The 17,479-nt window shown below is 45.9% G+C and overlaps 1 protein-coding gene across 1 annotated transcript; it reads left to right on the forward strand.

Moving 5' to 3' along the window:
- The first annotated feature begins 348 nt into the window (after positions 1-348).
- LOC128379164 (dynein regulatory complex subunit 4-like) lies at positions 349-8,834 on the forward strand. Its single transcript, XM_053338804.1, has 11 exons — positions 349-426; positions 568-657; positions 2,127-2,324; positions 2,505-2,711; positions 2,813-2,867; positions 3,387-3,592; positions 5,597-5,764; positions 6,523-6,609; positions 7,795-8,040; positions 8,372-8,437; positions 8,721-8,834. Exons 1-11 carry the CDS (start codon positions 424-426, stop codon positions 8,832-8,834), a joined length of 1,440 nt encoding a protein of 479 aa, XP_053194779.1. The 5' UTR covers positions 349-423.
- Positions 8,835-17,479: the final 8,645 nt, after the last annotated feature.

The raw sequence follows: 17,479 nt of genomic DNA on the forward strand, positions 1-17,479 counted from the left end.
ATTCAAACATTTTTTTCCATAAAATGTTCTCCTGGACCATAAAATAGAGATTATGATTGTCTTTTTAATCAAACAGAAGGATTAATTAAACATGTTTTAATGACTGACAGGGAATTTATGAATGGGAATTGCTGTATAGACGATTCATGAGTCAGAGTATGAACCGTATGTGAGGGGTTACCAGAAGTGGACTGACGGGACGGTGTAGGAGCGATGTCATTCCACTAGATGGCGGTAGTGCGAACATATGTGATGCAATCCGCCGTTATTAAGGAACCACGAAGAAGAAAGAGTCGCGTTGCCATGACAGCAGCCCGTGTTTACACGCAGCAGGCAGCAGCAGAGGATCCTTGTTTTAGTTTGAAGTGCTTAATCTAATCTCTCCTCTTCTCTGCAGCCTGTGAGCGTCTTCTTCTCTCCATCATGGTGAGTCAGACCGAAGGTTTAATCTGCTTTTAATATTATAATAATAATAATAACAGATGAATGTCAGCGTGTAGCTTAGCATCAGTTAGACTTTCAGCTTTAAATTAATGTTTCATATGTGTTTTTTCTGTCTGTGTGAAGCCTCCGAAGAGTAAAAGTAAGAAGGTGTTGAAGGGGAAATCCTCTGCGGTGGTGGACGGTCTGTCTACTGATGAGATGTCCAAAGATCAGGTAAGAGCTGCTCAACTTTTACCTTTTAAATCTATAAAAACTGCTCAGAGAGGCACCACACTGCAGTTAGGAGAGAATAGCAAGATAAATATAATATAATAAGGGTTATACATCGTAGCAAAGCATCATAACTCATAGGGCTAGTGGGTAATATAACGATATGGTGATATGAGACTAAATATCGTCTTTTAGATTTAGGATATCGTAATATCGCGATATGTCACCAGAGTCGTCTTTTCCTGCTTTTAAATGATGCATTACAGTAAAATATGTAATTTTTTGAACTTACCAGACTGTTCTAGCTGTTCTGTTACTTACCTTTTACCCACTTTGTCATTATTATTATATCGTTTATTTACTGAGGACAATGCATATTAATGGACAATCGGTGCAATGACATATTGTAAATATACCTTTAATATAAATATATTAGCTCAAGGCTAATTTCCACCTGTAGTCCTCACATTAAAAGACAGACAGACATGCCATAAAAACAAATAACAACAGAAGTAAAAAACAAAACAAAAAACCAGACAACAATGCCATGTCGCTAGCGCTAACGCTGCATGGCATTGCTATCTGCATAAATATTTTTTAAAAAGGTACAATGTTAGCAGCAATTATACCATAAGATACAGTAAAGGATAGGATACAGTGAGAAATAAGGGCTACGGTAATACTGTATTAAAGTGCTAGTCAGTATGTTATTCATGGGTGCATATTATAATATCTATAATATCGTTGCTTATCATGATATTTGATTTTGTCCATATCGCCCAGCTCTAGTTTAAACCCATTTTCAGATGTGTGAGGAAACCTTTTATTTTGAAAAGGCGATTTCATTGTTAGTTTTTTTTTTTTTACCATGCAGACAACATTAGAGCAGGTCCACGTTAAAAACCACTTTACTTAGACACTTTAAATCTGGACTAGATTAACAAGGAAGATGTGATTTCACTGATATTTCTCCAGATGCAGATTAAAAGCCAAAATACTTTCAAGTCTCAAACTGTTGTCATGGAAACTGTCTGAAAACAATTAACACAAACAAAACACTGCTGGGTTGAAGATTAAACAAATATTATTGTACAATCTTTCTTTTCTTTTTCCTTCCTTCCTATCTTCTCTTCCTTCTGCCCTTCCATCTGTTCTTTCTTTCTTCCTTTATCTTTCTTTCTTGTCTTTTTTTCCTTCCTTCCTTCCTTCCCTCCTTCCTTCATTCTTTCCTGCCTACCTTCTTTCTTTCCATCTTTCCTTCCTTCCTTCTTTCCCTCCTTCCTTCCTTCCCTCCTTCTTTTCCTTCTTGCCTTCCTTCTTTTTTTCTTTCCTTCCTTCCTTCATTCTTTCCTTCCTCCTTTCCTCCCTCCCTCCCTCCTTACTCCTTTCCTTCCTTCTTTCCTTCCTCCCTTCCTTCTTTTTCGTCCCTCCTTCCTTCCTTCTTTCCTTCCTTCGTTCCTCCCTCCCTGCAGCTGGAGGAACACATCGTGCGGCTCAGAGAGGAGCTGGATCGGGAGCGAGAGGAGAGGAGCTACTTCCAGCTGGAGCGAGACAAAGTTCAGGCCTTCTGGGAAATCAGCAAGAGGAACCTGGAGGAGACGCAGGCGGAGCTGAGGAGCAAACGCAGGGAGCGAGAGGAGGCGGAGGAGCGCCACCGAGTGGAGATCACTGTGAGCCTCACACACACACTTCAGAGATTTACTCATTTTAAAAAGCCACTACATGACAACTTTATTTTTATTGTTGTAAGACTTCAAAGTTCATTTTCACTTCACGTTTTCTTTTAAGTTTTCTTCTTAAATCAGAAAGCACTACTCTGCAGCACACTAACAGGTTATGATCACTTCCAGGTGTACAAGCAGAAGCTGAAGCATGTCCTGTCTGAGCAGCACGAAGCCGTCTCTGAGCTGAAGATAGACGGCGTTTCCTCCACCGCGCTGATCCAGAACCAGCACGCCGAGTCTGAGCTCAGGCTGAGGAGAGACGCTCACGCACTGCAGGCCGACGTCCGAGAGAGAGAACTGCACAACCAGGACTGCATCAAGGAGCTCAAACTGGTCCGCTTGGGTTTTTATTACTTTTGGTTCTGCAGTTTTTCTTCTTCTTCTTCTGTTTCTATTTCTGCAGCAGAGACATTTCTTCTTCTGATTCTCAACAGAAACACCAGGTGGAGCTGATGGAGCTAACCAACGACTACGACAAGAGAGTCAGAGGTAAAACAGTTAAAGTACTGCAGTATTATAGTGATGTAGTATGCAGTATTGCAGTAAAAGTACTGCAGTATTATAGGGATGTAGTATGCAGTATTACAGTAAAAGTACTGCAGTATTATAGTGATGTAGTATGCAGTATTACAGTAAAAGTACTGCAGTATTATAGTGATGTAGTATGCAGTATTACAGTAAAAGTACTGCAGTATTATAGTGATGTAGTATGCAGTATTACAGTAAAAGTACTGCAGTATTATGAGTGATGTAGTATGCAGTATTACAGTAAAAGTACTGCAGTATTATGAGTGATGTAGTATGCAGTATTACAGTAAAAGTACTGCAGTATTATGAGTGATGTAGTATGCAGTATTACAGTAAAAGTACTGCAGTATTATGAGTGATGTAGTATGCAGTATTACAGTAAAAGTACTGCAGTATTATGAGTGATGTAGTATGCAGTATCACAGTATTACAGTACAGTAGTTGGTATAAACATGTTTCCTCTTGTTGTTCCTCAAATAGAAATCGAGGAGAGATATCACAGGAAGATGCAGTCGATGACGGAGGCGGAGAACAAGAAGAGACGAGCTGAAGTGATGGAGATCGAGGAGCAGATGAGAGAACGCGTCGTGACTCTGACGGCGGATCACGACAGGACGTACCGCAGCGCTGAGGAATATTACTCTGGTGTTCAGAGCAGACTGCTGGCTGAGCAGAAGGAGCTGAAGGTGAGAGACGTTACAGACTAAACATGGACATCAGTTGTTCGCTGGTGTTTGATGGTGTTTGATGGTGTTGGATGGTGTTTTATGGCGTTTGATGGTGGTTGATGGTGTTTGATGGTGTTTGATGGTGTTGGCTGATGTTTGATGATGTTTGATGAGGTTTGATGGTGTTTGATGAGGTTTGATGATGTTTGATGAGGTTCGATGGTGTTTGGTGATGTTTGATGGTGTTTGATGGTGTTGGCTGGTATGTGATGGTGTTTGATGGTGTTTGATGAGGTTTGATGGTGTTTGATGAGGTTTGATGGTGTTTGATGGTGTTTGATGAGGTTTGCTGGTGTTTGATGATGTTTGATGATGTTTGATGGTGTTTGATGATGTTTGATGAGGTTTGATGGTGTTTGATGGTGTTGGCTGGTGTTGGCTGGTATTTGATGGTGTGTGATCGTGTTGGCTTGTGTTTGATGGTGTTTGCTGGTGTTTGATGGTGTTTGATGATATTTGATGGTGTTTGATGAGGTTTGATGGTGTTTGATGGTGTTGGATGATGTTTGATGAGGTTTGATGGTGTTTGACAGTGTTGGCTGATGTTTGATTGTGTCTGATGGTGTTTGATGGTGTTTACTGGTGATTGATGGTGTTTGACGGTGTTGGCTGATGTTTGATGGTGTTTGATTGTGTCTGATGGTGTTTGATGGTGTTGGCTGATGTTTGATGGTGTTTACTGGTGATTGATGGTGTTTGATGAGGTTTGATGGTGTTTGGTGGTGTTTGATGAGGTTTGATGGTGTGTGATGGTGTTTGATGAGGTTTGATGGTGTGTGATGGTGTTTGATGATGTTTGATGAGGTTTGATGGTGTTTGATGAGGTTTGATGGTGTTTGATGAGGTTTGATGGTGTTTGGTGATGTTTGATGGTGTTGGCTGGTGTGTGATGGTGTCTGATGGTGTGTGATGGTGTTGGATGAGGTTTGCTGGTGTTGGATGGTGTTTTATGGTGTTTGATGGTGTTTGAGGTTTGTTGGTGTTTGATATTTGCTGGTGTTGGATGGTGTTTTATGGTGTTTGATGGTGCTTGATGTTTGATGGTGTTTGAAGAGGTTTGCTGGTGTTTGATGAGGTTTGATGGTGTTGGATGGTGTTTTATGGTGTTTGAAGAGGTTTGATGGTGTTTGATGATGTTTGCTGGTGTTTGATGGTGTTTGATGAGGTTTGATGGTGTTGGATGGTGTTTTATGGTGTTTGATGAGGTTTGATGGTGTTTGTTGGTGTGTTGGCTGGTGTGTTGTTGGTGTTTGATATTTGATGGTGTTTGAAGAGGTTTGATGGTGTTTGATGATGTTTGCTGGTGTTTGATGGTGTTTGATGGTGTTGGCTGGTGTGTTGTTGGTGTTTGATATTTGATGGTGTTGGCTGGTGTTTGCTGGTGTTTGATGGTGTTTGATGGTGTTTGATGAGGTTTGATGGTGTTTGTTGGTGTGTTGTGGTGTTGGCTGGTGTTTGCTGGTGTTCGGTGGTGTTTGAAGAGGTTTGATGGTGTTTTATGGTGTTTGATGGTGCTTGATGTTTGATGGTGTTTGATGAGGTTTGATGGTGTTTGCTGGTGTTGGCTGGTGTTTGTTGGTGTGTTGTGGTGTTGGCTGGTGTGTTGTTGGTGTTTGTTTGATGGTGTTTGATGGTGTTTGAGGTTTGATGGTGTTTGATGGTGTTTGATGGTGTTTGATGAGGTTTGATGGTGTTTGTTGGTGTTTGTTGGTGTGTTGTGGTGTTGGCTGGTGTTTGCTGGTGTTCGGTGGTGTTCGGTGGTGTTTGATGATATTTGATGGTGTTTGATGGTGTTTGCTGGTGTTTGATGATGTTCGCTGGTGTTTGATGGTGTTGGATGGTGTTTGATGATGTTTGATGGTGTTTGTTGGTGTGTTGTTGGTGTTTGATGGTGTTTGATGATGTTTGTTGGTGTTGGCTGGTGTTTGAGGGTGTCTGATGGTGTCTGATGGTGTTTGGTAGGAGGAACTGGCCGAGCTGAAGAAGCAGCAGGCGCGGGCGGACAGCGATCTGTTAGCGGCTCTGCAGGAGAACAAAAGTCTGCGTGAGTCTCTGCTGGAAGCCGAGCAGCAGCTTCCCAAACTCCACAAACAGCTGGAGGACCACGAGGAGGCCAAAGCCGAGAGAGCCGTGAGTCAGAGCCACACCTTCCTTCCTTCCATCTGTCTTTCACTCCTTCCTTCCTTTCTTTCATCCTTCCATCTGTCTTTCTTTCCTTCCTTCTATCTTTCCATCCTTCTGTTCTTCCTCCCGTCCTTCCTTCTTTCTTTCCTTCCTTCCTTCCTTTCTTTCATCCTTCTGTCCTTCCTTCCTTCCTCCCGTCCTTCCATCTTTCTTTCTTTCCTTCCTTCCTTCCATCTGTCTTTCACTTTCCATGCTTCTGTCCTTCCTTCTTTCTTTCCTTCCTTGTCTTTCACTCCTTCCTTCCTTCCTTCCTTCTGTCCCTCCATCTTTCTTTCCTTCCTTCCAGCCTTCTGTCCTTCCTTCCTTCTGTCCCTCCATCTTTCTTTCCTTCCTTCCATCCTTCTGTCCTTCCTTCCTCCTGTCCGTCCTTCCTTCCATCCATCTGTCTTTCACCCCTTCCTTCCTCCCATCCTTCCTTCCTTCTGTCCTTCCATCTTTCTCTTTCGTTCCTTCCTTTCATCCTTGTCCTTCCTTTTGTTCTTTCTTTCCTTTCTTCCTTCCTTCCATCTTTCTTCCCTTCCTTCCTTCCTCTCGCCCTTCCATCTTTCTTCCCTTCCTTCCTTCCTTTCACTCCTTCCATCCATCCTTCCTTCCTTTCTTCCATACTTCCTTCCTTCCTCCCGTCCTTCCACCTTTCTTTCTTTCTTTCTCTCTCTTTCTTGAAGTCTTTGAACTTAGACTCTGTGGCCGTTGTGTGTCGGCAGGTGAGTCGAGCTCGTGTGAAGAAGATGGAGACGGAGCTGAGAGATCTGGGCGTGCAACACGAGCTGCTGCTGAAGGCTTTCATGAAGGTAACGCTCAGAGTCTCGCTTCTGTTCGTCTACGTCTGGGAATGTTTGTCAGGGGTCACACGAGTCCCGAAGAGAAATGTCCCGTAAAATGATTTCTCCTCTAACGGTTTCTCTCTTCTTCTCTCTGACTTTTGGCTGAATCTAAACGTTTTAGCACCGTAGGGTCAAACTCATTTTCATGCATAAATCGAAACATCGGTGGTATGAAAATGATGACAAGGAGGAAGGACAGAAGGATGAAAAGAAGGAAGGACAGAAGGATGAAAAGGAGGAAGGACAGAAGGACGAAAGGAAGGAAGGACAGAAGGACGAAAGGAGGGAAGGACAGATGGAGGGATTGATTGATGAAGGAACGAAGGAAGGAACAGAAATAAGGACGGAAGGAAGGAAGGTCAGAAGGATGAAAGGGAGGAAGGAGGGAAGGATGAAAGGGAGGAAGGATGGGAGGGATGGAGGAAGGAAAAGAAAGAAGGATGGAAGGTCAGAAGGATGAAAGGGAGGATGGAAGGTCAGAAGGATGAAAGGAAGGAAGGAGGAAAGGAAGGACAGATGGAAAGAAGGAAGGAAGGGATGGATGGAAAGAAGGATGGAAGGAAGGAAGGAAGGATGAAAGGAAGGATGGAAGGTCAGAAGGATGAAAGGAAGGAAGGAAGGAGGAAAGGAAGGACAGATGGAAGAAAGGAAAGAAGGAAGGAGGGATGGAAGGAAAGAAGGAAGGAAGGTCAGAAGGAGGGAAGGAAGGAAGGAAGGACAGATGGAAGGAAGGAAGGAAAGAAAGAAGGAAGGGAGGAAAAGAAAGAAGGATGGAAGGAAGGAAGAAAGGTCAGAAGGATGAAAGGAAAGAAAGAAGTACAGATGGAAGGAAGGGAAGGAAGGACAGATGGAAGGAAGGAAAGAAGGAAGGAAGGGATGGAAGGAAAGAAGGAGGAAAGGAAGGAAGGTCAGAAAGATGAAGGGAAGGAAGGATTGGGCCCTTTGGCGGGCCGGTTCTGGCCCACGGGCCTCATGTTTGACCTCCCTGTTGATTAGAGTTTAAGAGATAATCTCATAGATGGAGCCGGGAGAGGAACTAACATAGAAACAGTCTGGGTAAATGTAGCTGGGAGATGATTTGAACGCTGTGTGTGTGTGTGTGTGTGTGTGTGTGTGTGTGTGTGTGTGTGTGTGTGTGTGTTTCTCGGACAGGTTGAGGGCGAGCGTGACGAGCTGCTGCAGAAACAGACGCAGCTCATCCTGGACGTCCAGCAGAAGAGCGGCATGAAGGAGCTGCTGCTGGAGAAGAAGCTGTCGGCTCTGAGCGAGACTCTGGAGACGACGGACGCTCAGCTCTGCGGCGCCGTGTCTGCAGCCGGCGCCGACTACAGACACGGCGCCGGCTGCAGACACGCCGCCGACCAGGCGGCTGCAGACGCTGCCGTTAAAAAACTGCAGGTGAGGCGCGCAGGTGGTCGAGTGGTTAGAGCGCATACCATATACGCAGCCGACCCCGGTTCGAATCCCGATCGGAGGTCCTTTGCTGCATGTCACACCCCCCTCTCTCTCCCATGTTTCCTGTCTATCTACTGATAAATAAAGGCATCTATGCCAACAAAATCTTTAAAAAAAAAAAAAAAAAAAAAAAAAACTGCAGGTGAGAGTTTCATTCAACGTCCGACACAGTCACACAGCAGCCGGAGCTCTTCATCACATACACACAACACATGTTATCACCTTTACTCTGAAAAAGGCGATTATCTGTCTGAAAATGTTTTTTTGTTTGTAGGAAATGCGGGAGGCTAAACAAGCCGCCATCAACAAGGCACGGTACGACGCGGACCGAGACTTTTCGGTCAGTTAACGTGTGTTTTAACGTGTTTTAATGTTTTGTTTAACGTGTGTTTTTAACGTGTTTAACGTGTGTTTTAACGTGTTTAAACGTGTGTTATAATGTGTTTTTAACGTGTTTAACGTGTGTTTTAACGTGTTTAACGTGTTTAACGTGTGTTATAATGTGTGTTTAACGTGTTTAACGTGTGTTTTAACGTGTGTTTGTGTGTTTTAACGTTGTGTTTAACGTGTGTTTAACGTGTGTTTTAACGTGTGTTTAACGTGTGTTTAACGTGTGTTTGCAGGGTTACAGCAAGCTGCTGCTCTCCTGCCAGGAGAGCATGAAGAATCTGCGCTTCCCGCTCTACGAACCTCCGCTCAGACACGGAAGACCGAGAAAGAAACCTGCAGGACCCTGAAGTCCTCCCGGTGTTTGACGCGTCTCTACCTCCGTATCATTAGCTTTTATTATCTTTGTAAAGAAACGTTTCATTATGCTGCTAAACAATAAAACTCAGTCGTCATTATTCTGTCGTTTAACAGCCGTTATATTTTCTTAACCCTTAAACAGGCAACGTGCACCAGGAGATACAGACTCTTTCACCTTCCTGTTGTCCTCCCGGGTCCTTCCTCTGTCCTTCCTTCCTTCCTTCCTTCATCTGTTCTTCCTTCCTTCCTTCCTCAGATCTAAGTTCAGCTGTTAGGGTAAATGTTCCCTCCTTCTGTCCTTTCTTCCTTCCTTTATCTGTCCTTCCTCCCTCCCTTCCTTCCTTCCTTCCCCCCTCCCTCCCTTCCTTCCTCCTTCCCTTTCTTCCCCCCTCCCTTTCTTCCCCCCTCCCTCCCTCCCTTCCTTCCTCCCTCCCTTCCTTCCTTCCTTCCTCCCTCCTTCCTTTCCTTCCTTCTTCCTCCCTTCCTTCCCTTCCTCCCTCCTTTCCTTCCTTCTTCCTCCCTTCCTTCCTTCCTTCCTTCCTTTCCTTCCTTCTTCCTCCCTCCCTTCCTTCCTCCCTCCCTCCTTTCCTTCCTTCCTTCCTTCCCCCCTCCCTCCCTCCCTCCCTTCCTTCCTCCTTCCCTTTCTTCCCCCCTCCCTCCCTCCCTTCCTTCCTTCCTTCCTCCCTCCTTCCTTTCCTTCCTTCTTCCTCCCTTCCTTCCCTTCCTCCCTCCTTTCCTTCCTTCCTTCCTTCCTTCCTTTCCTTCCTTCTTCCTCCCTCCCTTCCTTCCTCCCTCCCTCCCTCCTTTCCTTCCTTCCTCCTTTCCTTCCTTCCTTCAGGTGCAAATGACATAACTAGTAAGGCCTGTTTAAGGGTTAAAGAAAACATTCGTGTCTTTAAATGTCCTGTTCTACACCATCAAAAGACCAAAATCCGTTCTGGAGTGCGATATGTGCAAACATTAGTGTTGCAATAGGACAACAGGTGTCAGCAAACCCACTTATATGTTTGCTTGGAAGTGTCCCCAATGTTCTTAAACTACATGAGGAAGTATTTCAATCTCTCTTAACCCTTAAACAGACAACGTGCACCAGGAGATACAGAACCTCTTTCTTCCTTCCTTCCTTCCTTCCTCAGATCTAAGTTCAGCTGTTAGGGTAAATGTTCCCTCCTTCTGTCCTTTCTTCCTTCCTTCATCTGTCCTTCCTTTCTTCCTTCCTTCATCTGTCCTTCCTTTCTTTCTTCCTTCCTTCCTCCCTCCTTTCCTTCCTTCTTCCTGCCTTCCTTCCGTTTCTCCCTCCTTTCCTTCCTTCCTCGCTCCTTTCCTTCCTACCTTCCTTCCTTCCTTCCTCTCCTTCCTTCTACCTCCCTCCCTTCCGTTTCTCCCTCCTTTCCTTCCTTCCTCGCTCCTTTCCTTCCTACCTTCCTTCCTTTCTTCCCTCCTTCCTTCCTTCTTTCTTCCCTCCTTCCTTCCTTCCTTCCTTCTTTCCTTCCTTCCTTCTTTCCTTCCTTCCTTCCTTACTTTAAGTGCAAATGACATAACTAGTAAGGCCTGTTTAAGGGTTAATGCTGGCAAGGAAAGCAATCATGGTGAAGTGGGTCGGAGATGACCCTCCCTCTGTTCTTATATGGAGATCTCTGATATCTGAGGTTGTGACTCTTGAAAAATTGGGACATTACATCAATGGGAGGATTCATACTTTTCAGCAGAAATGGAAGAAACCATTGAAACGTCTTGGAGTTAAATTCAATTTGGAGCTGAACTAACTGGACACACGTTTGAAATGTGACATTATGGGAATCTGACAGATGGACTTTCATATTGTTTGAGTGCTGTGCTTCTCTCTTTTCTCATTTATGGACCAGTCTTCTTAACTTGTGAAAATTGTAATTTCGCGATTTGATTTTTTTGTATGTTTTTGGAAAATTGAATAAAAGTTAAAAAAAAAAGAAGACCAAAATCCAAATATGTGGAGTTTACGATGATGTTTGTCAGAGAAAAGCTTCAAATCTTCTGTTCACAGTAGAATCACAGAAAACCAGAAGAAGAAAATATCTGTGATGCAGAAAAAGAAAGAAGTCCACACAGAGTTGACTGGAGTGGAGTTTATGATTCCTCCCTTCCTCCTGTCCTTCCGTCGTTCCTTCCCTCCTTCCTATCTTTCCTTCCGTCCTTCCTTCTTTCCTGCCTCCTTCCTTCCCTCCTCCCTCCCTCCTTTCCTTCCTCCTTCCTTCTGTCCTCCCTCCCTCCTTTCCTTCCTCCTTCCTTCCCTCCTTCTCTCTTTCTTTCCTCCCTCCTTCCTTCTGTCCTCCCTCCCTCCAATCCCTCCTTTCCTTCCTCCTTCAATCCTCCTTCCTTCCTTCCTTGACTCGAGGACAACAGGAGGGTTAACTGCAGACTGTCACTTTAACTAGACTTTATGTTCTACGGTAGAATCACAGAAAACCAGAAGAAGAAAATATCTGTGATGCAGAAAAAGAAAGAAGTCCACACAGAGTTGACTGGAGTGGAGTTTATGATTCCTCCCTTCCTCCTGTCCTTCCTTCCTTCCTTTATTTATTTCCTTCCTTCCTTTATTTCCTTCCTATCTTTCCTTCCTTCCTTCCTTCCTTCTTTATTTATTTCCTTCCTTCCATCCATCTGTCTTTCACTCCTTCCTTCCTTCTTTCCTCCCGTCCTTCCTTCTTTCCTGCCTCCTCCCTTCCCTCCTCCCTCCCTCCTTTCCTTCCTCCCTCCCTCATTTTCTTCCCTCCTTCTCTTTCTTTCCTTCCTCCTTCCTTCTGTCCTCCCTCCCTCCTTTCCTTCCTCCTTCCTTCCTTCCTCCTTCCTTCCCTCCTTCTCTCTTTCTTTCCTCCCTCCTTCCTACTGTCCTCCCTCCCTCCCTCCTTTCCTTCCTTGACTCGAGGACAACAGGAGGGTTAACTGCAGACTGTCACTTTAACTAGACTTTATGTTCTACGGTAGAATCACAGAAACCCAGAAGAAGAAAATATCTGTGATGCAGAAAAAGAAAGAAGTCCACACAGAGTTGACTGGAGTGGAGTTTATGATTCCTCCCTTCCTCCTGTCCTTCCTTCCTTCCTTTATTTCCTTCCTTCCTTCCTTTATTTCCTTCCTTCCTTCCTTCTTTATTTATTTCCTTCCTTCCATCCATCTGTCTTTCAATCCTTCCTTCCTTCTTTCCTGCCTCCTTCCTTCCCTCCTCCCTCCCTCCTTTTCTTCCCTCCTTCTCTCTTTCTTTCCTTCCTCCTTCCTCCCTTCCTCCTGTCCTTCCGTCGTTCCTTCCCTCCTTCCTATCTTTCCTTCCTTCCTTCCTTTATTTCCTTACTTCCTTCCTTCCTTCTTTATTTATTTCCTTCCTTCCATCCATCTGTCTTTCACTCCTTCCTTCCTTCTTTCCTGCCTCCTTCCTTCCCTCCTCCCTCCCTCCTTTTCTTCCCTCCTTCTCTCTTTCTTTCCTTCCTCCTTCCTTCTGTCCTCCCTCCCTCCTTTCCTTCCTCCTTCCTTCTGTCCTCCCTCCCTCCCTCCTTTTCTTCCCTCCTTCTCTTTCTTTCCTTCCTCCTTCCTTCTGTCCTCCCTCCCTCCTTTCCTTCCTCCTTCCTTCCTCCCTCCTTTCCTTCCTCCTTCCTTCCCTCCTTCTCTCTTTCTTTCCTTCCTCCCGTCCTTCCTTCTTTCCTGCCTCCTTCCTTTCCTTTTTTCCTCCCTCCCTCCTTTCCTTCCTCGTTCCTCCCTCCCTTTCTTCTTCCTTCCTTCCCTCCTTCCTCCTTCCTTCTGTCCTCCCTCCCTCCATCCCTCCCTTCCTTCCTTGACTCGAGGACAACAGGAGGGTTAACTGCAGACTGTCACTTTAACTAGACTTTATGTTCTACGGTAGAATCACAGAAAACCAGAAGAAGAAAATACCTGTGATGCAGAAAAAGAAAGAAGTCCACACAGAGTTGACTGGAGTGGAGTTTATGATTCCTCCCTTCCTCCTGTCCTTCCTTCCTTCCTTTATTTATTTCCTTCCTTCCACCCACCCATCTGTCTTTCACTCCTTCCTTCCTTCTTTCCTGCCTCCTCCCTCCCTCCTCCTTTCCTTCCTCCTTCCTTCTGTCCTCCCTCCCTCCCTCCCTCCTTTCCTTCCTCCCTTCCTCCTGTCCTTCCGTCGTTCCTTCCCTCCTTCCTATCTTTCCTTCCTTCCTTCCTTTATGTCCTTACTTCCTTCCTTCTTTATTTATTTCCTTCCTTCCATCCATCTGTCTTTCACTCCGTCCTTCCTTCTTTCCTCCCGTCCTTCCTTCTTTCCTCCCGTCCTTCCTTCTTTCCTCCCTCCCTCCTTTTCTTCCCTCCTTCTCTCTTTCTTTCCTTCCTCCTTCCTTCTGTCCTCCCTTTCTTCTTCCTTCCTTCCCTCCTTCCTTTCTTCCTTCCTTTATTTCCTTCCTTCCTTCCTTTATTTATTTCCTTCCTTCCACCCACCCATCTGTCTTTCACTCCTTCCTTCCTTCTTTCCTGCCTCCTCCCTCCCTTTCTTCTTCCTTCTTTCCTCCCTCCCTCCTTTCCTTCCTCCTTCCTTCCTTCCTCCCTCCCTCCTTTTCTTCCCTCCTTCTCTCTTTCTTTCCTTCCTCGTTCCTCCCTCCCTTTCTTCTTCCTTCCTTCCCTCCTTCCTTTCTTCCTTCTTTCCTCCCTCCCTCCTTTCCTTCCTCCTTCCTTCTGTCCTCCCTCCCTCCATCCCTCGTTTCCTTCCTCCTTCAATCCTCCTTTCCTTCCTTGACTCGAGGACAACAGGAGGGTTAACTGCAGACTGTCACTTTAACTAGACTTTATGTTCTACGGTAGAATCACAGAAACCCAGAAGAAGAAAATATCTGTGATGCAGAAAAAGAAAGAAGTCCACACAGAGTTGACTGGAGTGGAGTTTATGATTCCTCCCTTCCTCCTGTCCCTCCTTCCTTTCTTCCTGCCGTCCTTCCTTCTTTCCTCCCTCCTTCCTTCCCTCCTCCCTCCCTCCTTTTCTTCCCTCCTTCTCTCTTTCTTTCCTTCCTCCTTCCTTCTGTCCTCCCTCCCTCCTTTCCTTCCTCCTTCCTCCCTTCCTCCTGTCCTTCCGTCGTTCCTTCCCTCCTTCCTATCTTTCCTTCCTTCTTTATTTATTTCCTTCCTTCCATCCATCTGTCTTTCACTCCTTCCTTCCTTCTTCCCTCCCTCCTTTTCTTCCCTCCTTCTCTCTTTCTTTCCTTCCTCCTTCCTTCTGTCCTCCCTCCCTCCTTTCCTTCCTCCTTCCTTCCTCCCTCCTTCCTTCCCTCCTTCTCTCTTTCTTTCCTCCCTCCTTCCTTCTGTCCTCCCTCCCTCCATCCCTCCTTTCACTCCTTCCTTCTTTCCTCCCGTCCTTCCTTCTTTCCGCCCTCCTTTACTTCTTCTTTCCTTCCCTCCTTCCTCCCTCCCTCCTTTCCTTCATCTCTCCCTTTCTTCCTTCCTTCCCTCCTTCCTTTCTTCCTTCTTTCCTCCCTCCCTTCCTTCCTCCTCTCTTTCTGTCCTCCCTCCTTCCTTTCTTTGAAGAAAATATCTGTGATGCAGAAAAAGAAAGAAGTCCACACAGAGTTGACTGGAGTGGAGTTTATGATTCCTCCCTTCCTCCTGTCCTTCCGTCGTTCCTTCCCTCCTTCCTTCCTTCCTTTATTTCCTTACTTCCTTCCTTCTTTATTTATTTCCTTCCTTCCATCCATCTGTCTTTCACTCCTTCCTTCCTTCTTTCCTCCCGTCCTTCCTTCTTTCCTGCCTCCTTCCTTCCTTCCTCCCTCCCTCCTTTTCTTCCCTCCTTCTCTCTTTCTTTCCTTCCTCCTTCCTTCTGTCCTCCCTCCCTCCTTTCCTTCCTCCTTCCTCCCTTCCTCCTGTCCTTCCGTCGTTCCTTCCCTCCTTCCTATCTTTCCTTCCTTTATTTATTTCCTTCCTTCCATCCATCTGTCTTTCACTCCTTCCTTCCTTCTTTCCTGCCTCCTCCCTCCCTTTCTTCTTCCTTCTTTCCTCCCTCCTCCCTCCCTTTCTTCTTCCTTCTTTCCTCCCTCCCTCCTTCCCTCCTTTCCTTCCTCCTTCCTTCCTTCCTCCCTCCCTCCTTTTCTTCCCTCCTTCTCTCTTTCTTTCCTTCCTCCCGTCCTTCCTTCTTTCCTGCCTCCTTCCTTTCCTTTTTTCCTCCCTCCCTCCTTTCCTTCCTCGTTCCTCCCTCCCTTTCTTCTTCCTTCCTTCCCTCCTTCCTTTCTTCCTTGTTTCCTCCCTCCCTCCTTTCCTTCCTCCTTCAATCCTCCTTTCCTTCCTTGACTCGAGGACAACAGGAGGGTTAACTGCAGACTGTCACTTTAACTAGACTTTATGTTCTACGGTAGAATCACAGAAACCCAGAAGAAGAAAATATCTGTGATGCAGAAAAAGAAAGAAGTCCACACAGAGTTGACTGGAGTGGAGTTTATGATTCCTCCCTTCCTCCTGTCCTTCCGTCGTTCCTTCCCTCCTTCCTATCTTTCCTATCTTTCCTTCCTTTATGTCCTTACTTCCTTCCTTCTTTATTTATTTCCTTCCTTCCATCCATCTGTCTTTCACTCCTTCTTTCCTCCCGTCCTTCCTTCTTTCCTGCCTCCTTCCTTCCCTCCTCCCTCCTTTTCTTCCCTCCTTCTCTTTCTTTCCTTCCTCCTTCCTTCCCTCCTCCCACCCTCCTTTCCTTCCTCCTTCCTTCCTCCCTCCTTTCCTTCCTCCTTCTCTCTTTCTTTCCTCCCTCCTTCCTTCTGTCCTCCCTCCCTCCATCCCTCCTTTCCTTCCTCCTTCAATCCTCCTTCCTTCCCTCCTCCCTCCCTCCTTTTCTTCCCTCCTTCTCTCTTTCTTTCCTTCCTCCCTCCTTTCCTTCCTCGTTCCTCCCTCCCTTTCTTCTTCCTTCCTTCCCTCCTTCCTTTCTTCCTTCTTTCCTCCCTCCCTTCCTTCCTCCTCTCTTTCTGTCCTCCCTCCCTCCTTTCTTTGAAGAAAATATCTGTGATGCAAAAAAGAAAGAAGTCCACACAGAGGTTGACTGGAGTGGAGTTTATGATTCCTCCCTTCCTCCTGTCCTTCCGTCGTTCCTTCCTTCCTTCCTATCTTTCCTTCCTTCCTTCCTTTATGTCCTTACTTCCTTCCTTCCTTTATTTATTTCCTTCCTTCCATCCATCTGTCTTTCACTCCTTCCTTCCTTCTTTCCTCCCGTCCTTCCTTCTTTCCTGCCTCCTTCCTTCCCTCCTCCCTCCCTCCTTTTCTTCCCTCCTTCTCTCTTTCTTTCCTTCCTCCTTCCTTCTGTCCTCCCTCCCTCCTTTCCTTCCCCCTTTCCTTCCTCCTTCCTTCCCTCCTTCTCTCTTTCTTTCCTCCCTCCTTCCTTCTGTCCTCCCTCCTCCATCCCTCCTTTCCTTCCTCCTTCAATCCTCCTTCCTTCCTTGACTCGAGGACAACAGGAGGGTTAACTGCAGACTGTCACTTTAACTAGACTTTATGTTCTACGGTAGAATCACAGAAACCCAGAAGAAGAAAATACCTGTGATGCAGAAAAAGAAAGAAGTCCACACAGAGTTGACTGGAGTGGAGTTTATGATTCCTCCCTTCCTCCTGTCCTTCCTTCCTTCCTTTATTTCCTTCCTTCCTTCCTTCCACCCACCCATCTGTCTTTCACTCCTTCCTTCCTTCTTTCCTGCCTCCTCCCTCCCTCCTCCCTCCCTTTCTTCTTCCTTCTTTCCTCCCTCCCTCCTTTCCTTCCTTCCTTCCTCCCTCCCTCCTTTCCTTCCTCCTTCCTTCCTTCCTCCCTCCCTCCTTTTCCTCCCGTCCTTCCTTCTTTCCTGCCTCCTTCCTTTCCTTTTTTTCCTCCCTCCTTCCTTTCCTTTTTTCCTCCCTCCCTCCTTTCCTTCCTCGTTCCTCCCTCCCTTTCTTCTTCCTTCCTTCCCTCCTTCCTTTCTTCCTTCTTTCCTCCCTCCCTTCCTTCCTCCTCTCTTTCTGTCCTCCCTCCCTCCTTTCTTTGAAGAAAATACCTGTGATGCAGAAAAAGAAAGAAGTCCACACAGAGTTGACTGGAGTGGAGTTTATGATTCCTCCCTTCCTCCTGTCCTTCCGTCGTTCCTTCCCTCCTTCCTATCTTTCCTTCCTTCCTTCCTTTATGTCCTTACTTCCTTCCTTCTTTATTTATTTCCTTCCTCCCGTCCTTCCTTCTTTCCTGCCTCCTTCCTTTCCTTTTTTCCTCCCTCCCTCCTTTCCTTCCTCGTTCCTCCCTCCCTTTCTTCTTCCTTCCTTCCCTCCTTCCTTTCTTCCTTCTTTCCTCCCTCCCTTCCTTCCATTTGTCTTTCACTCCTTCCTTCTTTCCTCCCTTCCTTCCTTCTTTCCTCCCTCCCTTCCTTCCTCCTCTCTTTCTGTCCACACAGAGTTGACTGGAGTGGAGTTTATGATTCCTCCCTTCCTCCTGTCCTTCCGTCGTTCATTCCCTCCTTCCTATCTTTCCTTCCTTCCTTCCTTTATGTCCTTACTTCCTTCCTTCTTTATTTATTTCCTTCCTTCCATCCATCTGTCTTTCACTCCTTCTTTCCTCCCGTCCTTCCTTCTTTCCTGCCTCCTTTTCTTCCCTCCTTCTCTCCTTCTTTCCTCCCTCCCTTCCTTCCTCCTC

This window comes from Scomber japonicus, chromosome 2 (genome assembly GCF_027409825.1).
Source record: "Scomber japonicus isolate fScoJap1 chromosome 2, fScoJap1.pri, whole genome shotgun sequence".
NCBI lineage: Eukaryota > Metazoa > Chordata > Actinopteri > Scombriformes > Scombridae > Scomber > Scomber japonicus.

Coding starts and splice junctions, on each gene's coding strand:
- LOC128379164 (XM_053338804.1), top strand. Junction 2,868..3,386: donor CTACGACAAGAGAGTCAGAG/GTAAAACAGTTA, acceptor TTCCTCAAATAG/AAATCGAGGAGAGATATCAC. Junction 3,593..5,596: donor CTGAGCAGAAGGAGCTGAAG/GTGAGAGACGTT, acceptor GGTGTTTGGTAG/GAGGAACTGGCCGAGCTGAA.